Source organism: Daucus carota, chromosome 3, assembly GCF_001625215.2.
Source record: "Daucus carota subsp. sativus chromosome 3, DH1 v3.0, whole genome shotgun sequence".
In the NCBI taxonomy this organism is placed as follows: Eukaryota; Viridiplantae; Streptophyta; class Magnoliopsida; order Apiales; family Apiaceae; genus Daucus; species Daucus carota.
Genome location: NC_030383.2, coordinates 10,582,540 through 10,592,767, shown reverse-complemented (window position 1 = coordinate 10,592,767; position 10,228 = coordinate 10,582,540). Strand labels below are relative to the sequence as shown.

At 36.6% G+C, this 10,228-nt stretch overlaps 4 protein-coding genes across 5 annotated transcripts; 2 read left to right on the top strand and 2 right to left on the bottom strand.

Moving 5' to 3' along the window:
• Nucleotides 1–1,920: 1,920 nt before the first annotated feature.
• On the bottom strand, nt 1,921–3,796 carry LOC108211157 (basic leucine zipper 34). Its single transcript, XM_017382681.2, has 4 exons — nt 3,047–3,796; nt 2,648–2,738; nt 2,403–2,529; nt 1,921–2,299 (listed from the first exon to the last, which is right to left on the bottom strand). The coding sequence occupies exons 1-4, from the start codon at nt 3,589–3,591 to the stop codon at nt 2,109–2,111; spliced, it is 954 nt and encodes a 317-aa protein (XP_017238170.1). The 5' UTR covers nt 3,592–3,796; the 3' UTR covers nt 1,921–2,108.
• Nucleotides 3,797–4,881: 1,085 nt separating this feature from the next.
• Nucleotides 4,882–6,481, top strand: LOC108211156 (ervatamin-B). The gene is made up of 2 exons (XM_064090827.1): nt 4,882–5,579; nt 5,733–6,481. The coding sequence occupies exons 1-2, from the start codon at nt 5,159–5,161 to the stop codon at nt 6,344–6,346; spliced, it is 1,035 nt and encodes a 344-aa protein (XP_063946897.1). The 5' UTR covers nt 4,882–5,158; the 3' UTR covers nt 6,347–6,481.
• Nucleotides 6,482–6,576: 95 nt separating this feature from the next.
• Nucleotides 6,577–8,249, bottom strand: LOC108211158 (LOB domain-containing protein 2). Its single transcript, XM_017382682.2, has 2 exons — nt 7,133–8,249; nt 6,577–6,693 (listed from the first exon to the last, which is right to left on the bottom strand). The coding sequence occupies exons 1-2, from the start codon at nt 7,815–7,817 to the stop codon at nt 6,680–6,682; spliced, it is 699 nt and encodes a 232-aa protein (XP_017238171.2). The 5' UTR covers nt 7,818–8,249; the 3' UTR covers nt 6,577–6,679.
• A 175-nt stretch (nt 8,250–8,424) lies between these two features.
• LOC108211414 (ras-related protein RABA1f) lies at nt 8,425–10,144 on the top strand. 2 transcript variants are annotated; one of them, XM_017383012.2, is made up of 3 exons: nt 8,425–8,645; nt 9,319–9,751; nt 9,839–10,144. In XM_017383012.2, exons 1-2 carry the CDS (start codon nt 8,425–8,427, stop codon nt 9,743–9,745), a joined length of 648 nt encoding a protein of 215 aa, XP_017238501.1. In that variant the 3' UTR covers nt 9,746–9,751; nt 9,839–10,144. The 2 variants fall into 2 exon arrangements, with proteins under 2 accessions (XP_017238501.1, XP_017238500.1); XM_017383011.2 differs by having other exon boundaries at nt 9,319–10,144.
• The last annotated feature ends 84 nt before the right edge of the window (nt 10,145–10,228 follow it).

Below are 10,228 nucleotides of genomic sequence, written 5' to 3'. Positions count from 1 at the left end.
TTACAATGGCAGTCACAATCAACTACAACAACAACACCGTCACAATCGATGGAGTCTCCTATGGCATTCTCGACATCCCCGATGACATTTGGGTGGAAATGGATTGGGATTATAGAATCCCAATCATGTTCATGCAAATGGATCACTATCTCGAACAGGAGCGGTTAGAGGAAGAAAGGCGGGCAGCGCTACGCAAGCAAGAGTGGTTGATTCGCTTCGCGGGGATGATGACCGCGAAGTTGAAGCAACAAAAGAAGGACGAGGACAAGGAGGACAAGGCGGGCAAAGGCAAAGGCAAGGCGGGCCCTTCGGGGATTTGAAGTTGTTACAGTTGTTTTCAAGTGTTTTATTATGAATTTTATTTAAGTATTTATAAATATATATGTTTATGGGTGTTCTTATAAATTATGAATATGAATGAAATGATTATATATTTTGCTTCAAAAACGGACTCCTTCTTCATTATCATGCATTCATGCTTACAAACTCGACTAAAAATCGAATTCAAAGAACATTCACAATTAAAGAGAAACTAAAATCAAAATCAAAATCAAACTCAAATTCAAAATCAAACTCAAATTCAAAATCATATACATAAAGAAACATATATATACATACATACAAAAACACATATATATATACATACACAAAATGCTAAAGAGAAACTGAGGGAGAGATCGATATACCTTTCAATTGAGATTGAACCCTAATTGAGATTGATATCCAAAATCCAATCGAGACCGAACGGAGTTTAAAATCCATATTCTTCATGTGCATAGAGATTAGTTGGCAGAGACACAGAGAGAGGGGAGTAGAGAGAGATTTTTGGGAAGAGAAGAGGAAGAAAATAAGTTGGGGAAAAAGAAAGATAGACTGGTGGGGGAGAATCATATTAATCAAAATTACGAGTTAAAACCGACCGGTGCCGGTCGGTTATGATATTTATACAAAAACGGCGTCGTAACCCCTTCCCTGACGAGTTTATGTTATCCATTTTCCACATAAATAAAAAAAATTATATGAATATATAAGGATAAAACCGACCGCTGGCGGTCGGTTTTCGTTTTCGCGATCACACGTCGTCGTTTAAACTCATAGTTTATTTAAAAATCAATTAAATTCTTTAAAAACACATAACCGACCGATGCTGTGGTCGGTTAAGCATTGTACACGTCAGCCGTAAACCCGACCACTGTTGTCCCGGTCGGTTATAAAATGCCTGGCCTTGCCAGCAAGGCAAAACGACGTCGCTCTGCGACGTAACCGACCGATTTAGTCCGGTCGGTTTTAAATCGACGCTTTTTTTTGGCGGTCGGTTTTATCCGGTCGGTTTTGTCCTGTTTTTTTGTAGTGCGTAATGCAGAGTTATAACTTATATATTTCTAGTTGGTTCTCAAGTTTACTGGTTCTTACAATAACACACAAGACAAGTTCTTGGAGGAGTAGAAACTGATTCTTAAATTCAAGCAAATTCCACGAAACTCTCGTCCAATACAATAAATTATATTCGCCAGCGAGTTTGTGCGTTGTAAGGTATTTGCAGATTGCTGCTTTAAACATTTACATGCACCAGGTCTATTACTATCGTTTTCTCAGTCTTATTTTAAGAATATAAAGAAAAATATTTATATAAATAATGATTCTTAAGTCTAATGTGTTGTATTTAATAGCAAATAAAATAGTCATTATTATATTCAATTATTAATACTTTCTCCATTATTATCATTTCTCCATCATTTTCCTTTTTACAGTTTTTCTTCAGGCTTGCAAGTATTTTAAGGTGTATATAAATTATAGTTTTATAACTTGTTTTCAAAAAAAAATCAAAATTCTATAACCGTATGAAGGCTATTCAATTCCAAAATAACGCAGTATTGGTGATATTCTACGCTGATAGTTGTTGTTATATAGTCGTAATGCTTTCTGTTATATTATTTCGTTGAATGAAAAAAAAATCGATTGATAATACTAGCCTCTGTTTACAAACAAGATACACATATCAAGTCCTTTTAACACTTGAAGCCTATGGTAAATCATAAAACTCTAATCAGCTTTTAGTCTGCAACTTACGGCGGAATATTAAAAAGTAAGTGATGAGCTAATTGATCCTATCTTATCATAATTTGATCATTGAAAGAAGAGCAGTTTGGATGCTTAGTGACCTTCTCTGGTGATGTTTGTACTAATGATTCAGCTAAGGGTAGTGTTGTGTCATCATCATCTGTCTTCTTTACACTCTGCTGGTAATTAAACACTTGTCTCAGTCTCTCTATTTCCATTTTCAATGCTTCTTGATGACCTGCAAACGTGAATTCGACATATATTAATATCACATGTCTAGGATCTTATGTCGACAATAATCCTAAATGAGAGGAATTGTGTATGAGAGTTATGATTATTACCATCTTTGAAAATCTTGTCTTGGGAGAGAGCTGCAATTCTTTGTCTCAGAACACTGTTATCCACATTCAACACCAGCCGCTGATGGTCTAGGAATGCCACGCGTGGTGACAGCACCGAGATCTCAGCCTTTGATTCCAAAATTAAACTCAAACTATTAGGTTTGACAAAGCATGAAACTAAACATTCTAGTTCTATGAATCACGGAGGAAGCAGATACATGTGCATAATCTTTTCATTTACATACCTGTAATGAGTTGACACCGTGTTCTAGTTCAGATATATATTGCAATTTCCTCACCCGTGATCGTTGTGCAGATTGTCTGTTGGCCAAGATTCTAGTCCAGAGTCAAAAATGTGACAAATAGTTAGTACCTTTTTTCCTAAAGCCTTAGCATGTTCTTAGAGACTTGGGACCTTTTGTAAACCTGACTAATTTTGTACTATGAGTTTCCAACTCTCCTGGAACCAGAAGATTTTAGTAGAGGGGCTGAAGTGAATCATGTATAGTTTGAGTAGTAATTAAAATTTCCCACTAAAGATAGTATGATTCTACATAATTTGTAGTTGATGTCTTTGAAAATTTAAGGGAAATAAATAGGAGTTTCATAATTGCACATATATATATAGTAAATTTGATGCAGACCTTTTAACTCGTCTGGAATCGAAATTCCTATCATTGTAATTGTCTATAGTCGCAACACCATCACCAGCAGCATTCTGGCCATCCAAAGTACTTCCAGACCTAAATCCATTTCCTAGCTGCATCTGCTGATCATCTTCAATATTGCAATTATGATGAGAAGGTGAAGAAGGGCTAGAACAAATTACAGTGAGATCCACGGCCTCATCATCAGTAAACATGGCCATAAATTGCTCCTCATCAAATTGATCAAACTCTTGAGCAGCAGCAGCATGACTGGTCCTGAACCCTGGCGCCAAGGGTCTCACTTTGCATTCTTCTTCGTGGTCCACACTCACCTGCTCAAGAAATGCAATCGAGTCGCTGGCAGACCTTCTGTGGGACCTACGCTTTGTGGAGGAGGAGAAGTTGAGGTAGTCATCAACCCATGGATGTGACTGCAAGCTATTCAAATTTTCCATGGAAGGCAATTTTTGGTGGTGAGAGTAAGAAGAAAGACCAGCCAAGTTTGGTGCCATGTTGGGAACTTTTGGAGGAAGTTGTGCCATTCTTAAATTAATTAACTGAATACGAATGCAACTATAAGCTCAAAGTAATCGAAAACCAATTTATAAGCCAAGAATAACGCAGAGGAAGATAATTATATTACTAATTGTAATGCACCAAAGTCTGTTTCGATATTAGTATATTAATAGATCAGAACATGCACAAAACTGCAAAGTCAGACACAAGAACATCATGATCATCACTTTAAGTTCGTCACTCTCTTTTTCATATAGAAATAATTATTCTGATATATTAATTAATAAAAGGCGTAGCAGATAGTGTGGTGATCACATGGGAACAGCTATCAACAGCTGGTAAGAAGCTTGAGTATCAACTGTTTTACTCCAAAGTAAGGTGCATTAGTTCAGTATGAAGTAATCTTAGATGATACACCACCAGCTAACATCTTTCTCTTATATACTGAACTACTATTAGTCTATTACTAATACGATTATCATGGAGAATTCTATGTTTTTCGACTTTGAAGAACCATAAACGTGGTCATCATAGTATTATGCGCTCAGAAGAATTTAATGTTCTGTTTCTGCACTCATTAAAACTGAATTTGCTGTTTAGCATAGAAAACATGGATTGGAACCAAAGTTTCTCAACCGCAGAATTAAAGTAAGAGTCAAACCAAAGGAACTCGGCTACTAAACTTCAGTGCTGATATGAGCAAGATTTTGTAGGTCTATCGTTATGGTGAAATTTATAACTCGTCGAATCTGCACAATTATATCTTTGAAGTTGCATAATTGCATTAGCATTTAGAGGAAGCTGACATGCAAGGTGATATCATTGCGGATCGTGAACAAATTCAGAATAAAATATAGATAAAGATGCAAAGGCACATGAGGATGTGTTGAGGAATACAGAGAGAATAATTGGAGAGGGGAAAGCAGGTAGTAAAATTCAGAAGGTTCACATTATACTGTATGATGAGGTGAGGGAAGGTAGCAGGGAGTAACATGTACGCAGTCATGTAGGACATATCAGTTTACATGTTGCATTATCAACATCATAAATTTCTACATAAATCAATTATTTATAGAACTTAATAATGCTAACAAATAGCTACAGTATTACATATAAGAAAAAGTGTAGGTTTTCATTTAAGTATATCTAATTTTTTAACTTAACAATCAGAATGAGCATCAGATTACAGAACCAATAATACTTGAATGTCTGCTAATAGATGCTATAGGTAGTTGACCCACAATAACAATTTGTTTCGTGAAAGCTAATGAAACATGCTTTTGTTGTGAGAATGCAGTTCATTTTCTGCAGATCTCAAGGCGTAAAACACGATCAAAATGTGAGCATGTTATGGTGGGTCAATAGTATGCATTAGATACCTCTAGCTGTGACTATCCAAGGGATGAAAGTTTATGAATTATAACAAATTTACCATATCATACACAAGCACCAAAGGCATGACAAAAACAATACGGGCTTCAATGAAACTACCGCTATAAAACAAGTATGTATTTCACTCCATCTAGTATTTACTTGCATGTTGCATTACTTAGCAGCCTACTGATATAAAAATTTCAGCAATATTGAGAAATCATGAAAACCATTAGTCGCCTGGAAAGTGTTTGGATATTCCTAGTTAGGTTCTGTTTTGTATGTATGATGTCAAGAGCAAGTTCCTATAGCTCGGAGTCCATGATAAGGAGGTATGATAATTGGCTGGAACAACAGGGTAAAAATTATACGAGTACAGATGAATGGGAAATGCGGTTTGGGATTTACCAATCCAATGTCCAGTTCGTGGACTACATGAATTCACAGAATCTGCCTTTCAGACTTACTGACAACAAATTTGCAGATTTGACAAATGAAGAGTTCAATTCTATCTACTTGGGATATAGAAGTCCTGGTAGATTGACTCAGAGACGGAACTTCACTCTTGAAGGTTCTATCCCAGCTTCCATGGATTGGAGAAGGAAAGGGGCTGTTACTCCGATCAAAGATCAAGGCAAATGTGGTACGAAAATATCATCCTTTGAATGTTTAGCATATTTAAGATTTTCTTTTTATTGAAATTATACACAGAGACGACATATAAGAACAATTCCACGCTAATTAAGAAAACACAAACAGGTAGGCATATTATTACTTCTATGTGCCTTTCTTGCAGGAAGTTGTTGGGCATTCTCTGCAGTGGCAGCTATGGAAGGCATCACCCAGATCAGAACAAAGAAATTGATATCCCTGTCAGAGCAGGAGATAGTGGACTGTGATGTCGGAGGAGGCAACAACGGTTGTAATGGCGGATTCATGACAAAGGCTTTTAAATATATCCACAAAAATGGTGGTCTCACCACAGAAAGCGATTATCCCTATTTAGGAAGAAATGGTGTTTGCAACAAATCAAAACTTGAACACCATGCAGCTAGTATAACTGGCTATAAACTAGTAAGCGCTAATGATGAAACAGAATTACAGCTTATAGTTGCAAACCAGCCCGTATCAGTAGCTGTCGATGCATCAGGATATAGTTTTCAGCTCTATTCAGAAGGAGTCCTCTTTTCATCTTACTGTGGGAAGACTCTCAACCACGGAGTTACTGTCATTGGCTATGGAAAAGATAAGGGAAGGAAATACTGGCTAGTAAAAAATTCATGGGGCACAGACTGGGGTGAAGATGGTTATATAAGAATTGAACGTGGAATCAGGGATCCGAGTGGTACCTGTGGCATTGCCATGGAAGCGAGCTTCCCTACACTAGATAGATGCCTTTATAATTGCTGATTTCTGATGGGGCCTGGCTGGTTGCTACCTTATCAGAGATTCAACAACCGCATTGTTGCAGTACTGGTTCTGGTTATTGTAGGTTTAAGTGTACTTTATTTCCGAAAAATGAAAAAAAAAATAATAATGAGGTTACACACTAATAAAATGTCTTTCACTATTTTCATAAAGTGGAGCTGTCATTCATTTGAACACCCGTGTACACACGTTTGTTAAAATTACATTTTCAGTATGAACATATGAACGAATATGATAAAATGAACTATATATATTCTACCATCTAAGAACCCTGATGCTGAGTTGCCTTACAGATTGCAGTCTCATGGCTTGGCATCAGTGCTTGGGACCTGATCAACAGCACAAAAAGATCACAACATTAATATATATGTAACATTCAGATAATATGCAGGCAATAAATTAATACACATGAATTATTATCATCTTAACAACAAACATAAAACCAAAACTCATCCAGATTTACAATATTTCTCTGGAGTGAGACCCTGACATTCAGTTTAGCATAACATTATTTATACGAAAAACTGAATTTAAGAGCAAAGACTGGTACAGAGGAAACTAAATGTATATTCCACAGCCAGAAGATTCCAATACTTGTAAGTTGTAACAGAGAAGCTTAATGTGCAGTTCTACTTTATACTATTCGGTGAAATAGCACATAAAAAGTATAGCGAAACTACTAATTGATTTCTCTTGGGAAAATCCACAGTCATGCACTCAAAATGGCATGTTTTGACAGAAGTAATTCAATAATATTACATTTAGTACCTGCTAACTGATAGTAGGGCTGATTAAATGTAGTACTCATCGTATATTGTTGAGGCACAATCATCGAACTGTTATTCCTCTCTTCCTTGAAATTCTCAGCATGCTGAACTCCATACTGCTGAGGCAGAATCACTGAACTATTGTTACTATCTTCCTTAAATCTCTCTGTATTTTGTACTGATGAACAATTATAACTTAATTCATCCCTCAATCTATCCGTGCACTGGAATGACTCATAACTATTATAACCAGAATATAAAGACGAGTTTCGGTTCTTATTCAAAGACATAAATGCCGAATTACTACTAGTATTAAATCCTCTGTTATCCAAAAAACTCATATTATTCTCTGGTGCAACAGTCTGAAAATTGCTCCGAAACTGGTATCTGTACCACTCCAATTCCTCATAAACTCTACTAAACTCTCCGAAAGAACCAAGAATCGGGTCATTCTGTCGACAAGTAGCTTCCCAAACAAGCGAATCCACCGCTCTCTTCCGATCCCTCACATCTAAGCCACTCAAAATCTTTGTCACGTTACTAACTCCAAACAACTTATGCACAGCCTGAAATTCCTTGTTTTTATTAAGAGGAAAATAAGGAGCTAGTATGCAATTTTCCGTGCACTTCTTACGTTGATGCCGGCACGAAGCACACGCAGCCGGTAATCCATTCTCTTTCTGCATAATTCCGATACTAAAACCCTAACTTGTCACTCAAGAAACAAAGATAATTATAAAGAACACACCTTACGTACACTTTTTTTTGATTTATCAAAGGGTTCCTAACAAATTAGGTGATAATTATATTTATATATTGTTATGAAACATGCATGGAAAGATAGCCAACAAAATATGGAAGATCAGGCTTGGGGTTTTAGGTAGCTCACACGAAGAAAGAAAAGGCTTGTGTATTATGTAAATTTATACGTATAAAAACTGTGTATTATACACGTACTGGTTTAGTTATGGTAAAAGATATCTACGATGAGATGGTAACTCATGGTAATTATGGTATCGTCAATTGGGTAATTTTCTGCCTAGATACAACAATTATCTAAAACATTATAAAATTTTATTTTATATAGTTTACCATAATAAAAAGCTATGAAGGGCCATTTTTTTAATTAGTAATTGAAGAAAAAAGGGAACTATTATTTATATGATTATTAATTAGTGGAGAATAGTTTTAACTGCCTTGTGTGGACAATTAATTACCCTAGTGAATAGATAAAAAACGTAGTGAGCAATTTGTCAAACAGTTGGTGTAATTACCCTAATTGAGAGGGGAGAAATGGGGGCGTATAGAGCAGACGATGATTACGATTACTTGTTTAAGATAGTGTTGATAGGAGACTCAGGCGTGGGAAAATCGAACCTGCTTTCTAGGTTTACTCGTAATGAGTTCAGTCTGGAGTCGAAATCGACGATTGGGGTGGAGTTCGCCACTCGCAGTATTACCGTGGAGGATAAAGTCATCAAAGCTCAGATTTGGGACACTGCTGGTCAAGAAAGGTTTCAGATCTCTCCCTCCCTCTCTCTCCCCCTCCCTCTCCTCCCTTTCTCTCCATCTCTCCCTCTCCCTCTCTCCCTACATCTTTTCTCATTCATTTTGTTTGTTCCAGAATACAATGTTATGGTGGTTATGTGATTAAAATTGTGAATTGAAGTGCTTTTAGCTTGACAATCTTTTGATATTGGAGTATTATAAAACTAATTTGGTTGGGTGACATTTATAAATCTTGCATTGGTTGAATCAGGCTTCAGGAATGACAAATTGGACCTTAGTATCTTTTAATATCTTTGAAAATAGATTTGTGTAGATACTTTGTTTGACAGCAATTTGTATACTTTGTGTATGACTGTTGCTCTTTTGAAGGAAACTTTGATCATTAACCGCAAATGTTGTTTACATCTCGTCAAGGACCTTAAGGAATGAATTTGTCGAGTTTATATTTGTGGCATGTGGGGATTTTCTATTCTAATGAGTCGACATTTTTTGGTTTTTCCCTTTGGGTTAAATGAATGTATATGCATTACGTGAGATGCTAGATTTGGCCAGATGAAACTGCCGTAAGATATCATGTTTTATTTCATGCATAATGGGGTTTGAAGGGTGTATATCGTTGTTATGACAAACATGCATTTGTTGGGAAATGTTTGCTGAGCTTACTTTTATATTTGATAGATACCGTGCAATCACAAGTGCATACTATCGAGGAGCCGTCGGGGCATTGCTTGTATATGATGTCACGCGAAATGTCACATTTGAGAATGTAGAGAGATGGCTCAAAGAGCTCCGCAATCACACAGATTCCAGCATCGTCATCATGCTTGTGGGGAACAAGGCCGATCTGCGTCATTTGCGTGCTGTCTCCACTGAAGATGCTATGGCGTTTGCTGAGAATGAAGGTACCTTTTTTATGGAAACCTCTGCTCTGGAATCCATGAATGTTGAAGATGCCTTTACAGAAGTGCTTACTCAGATACATCAAGTTGTGAGCAAAAAAGCTCTTGAAGTAGGAAATGATCCAGCAGCTGTGCCGAAAGGACAGACAATTAATGTTAATGATGACGTGTCAGCAGTGAAAAAAGCTGGATGTTGCGCTGCTTAGAATATGGTAAATTGATATGTGCACTAACTTTCCAATATTCAGTATTATCTTATGTTTCTGCGGCTGAACCTTTCCATATCAATCATGGTTTAGCCTTGCATACCGGTTCCGGTCAACAAATCTAGAGTTTTTGGCTGAATTAAAAGCTTGAAGTTCACTGGTATTCAAATATGTAGGTGTGGTCTGGGAAGGCTCAAGTAATTTGTTTTATTTCTCAGGGATTTTAATCTTTCTATGGTCGATATATAAAGTCAGTTATAGGTATCCCTTGCTTAGATCCTATTCAATTATTTGGCATAGGTTTTTTTTTCCCTTCCTTTACGGTGCAATTGCTTTTCTAGTAATGTAGTGGCGAACTGGCGACAGTTATTTTGTAATGTAGAAAGGTTAACATGCTAATCTCTTTTTCCCTTGATTTGGTAATTTTGTAGAACAGAATGTTGACTTAGAATTTTGATTTCATGCCATCACTTTACCAAAATC

What these genes read in the sequence shown, in the direction of transcription:
- LOC108211157 (XM_017382681.2), bottom strand. Translation starts at nt 3,591, where the DNA reads ATGGCACAACTTCCTCCAAAAGTTCCCAACATGGCACCAAACTTGGCT. An exon ending in ACGGTGTCAACTCATTACAG is followed by an intron (nt 2,530 to 2,647) that starts GTATGTAAATGA and finishes TTGGAATCAAAG; the next exon opens with GCTGAGATCTCGGTGCTGTC. An exon ending in AGACAAGATTTTCAAAGATG is followed by an intron (nt 2,300 to 2,402) that starts GTAATAATCATA and finishes TCACGTTTGCAG; the next exon opens with GTCATCAAGAAGCATTGAAA.
- LOC108211156 (XM_064090827.1), top strand. Translation starts at nt 5,159, where the DNA reads ATGAAAACCATTAGTCGCCTGGAAAGTGTTTGGATATTCCTAGTTAGG. An exon ending in CAAAGATCAAGGCAAATGTG is followed by an intron (nt 5,580 to 5,732) that starts GTACGAAAATAT and finishes CCTTTCTTGCAG; the next exon opens with GAAGTTGTTGGGCATTCTCT.
- LOC108211158 (XM_017382682.2), bottom strand. Translation starts at nt 7,817, where the DNA reads ATGCAGAAAGAGAATGGATTACCGGCTGCGTGTGCTTCGTGCCGGCAT.
- LOC108211414 (XM_017383012.2), top strand. Translation starts at nt 8,425, where the DNA reads ATGGGGGCGTATAGAGCAGACGATGATTACGATTACTTGTTTAAGATA. An exon ending in GACACTGCTGGTCAAGAAAG is followed by an intron (nt 8,646 to 9,318) that starts GTTTCAGATCTC and finishes TATATTTGATAG; the next exon opens with ATACCGTGCAATCACAAGTG.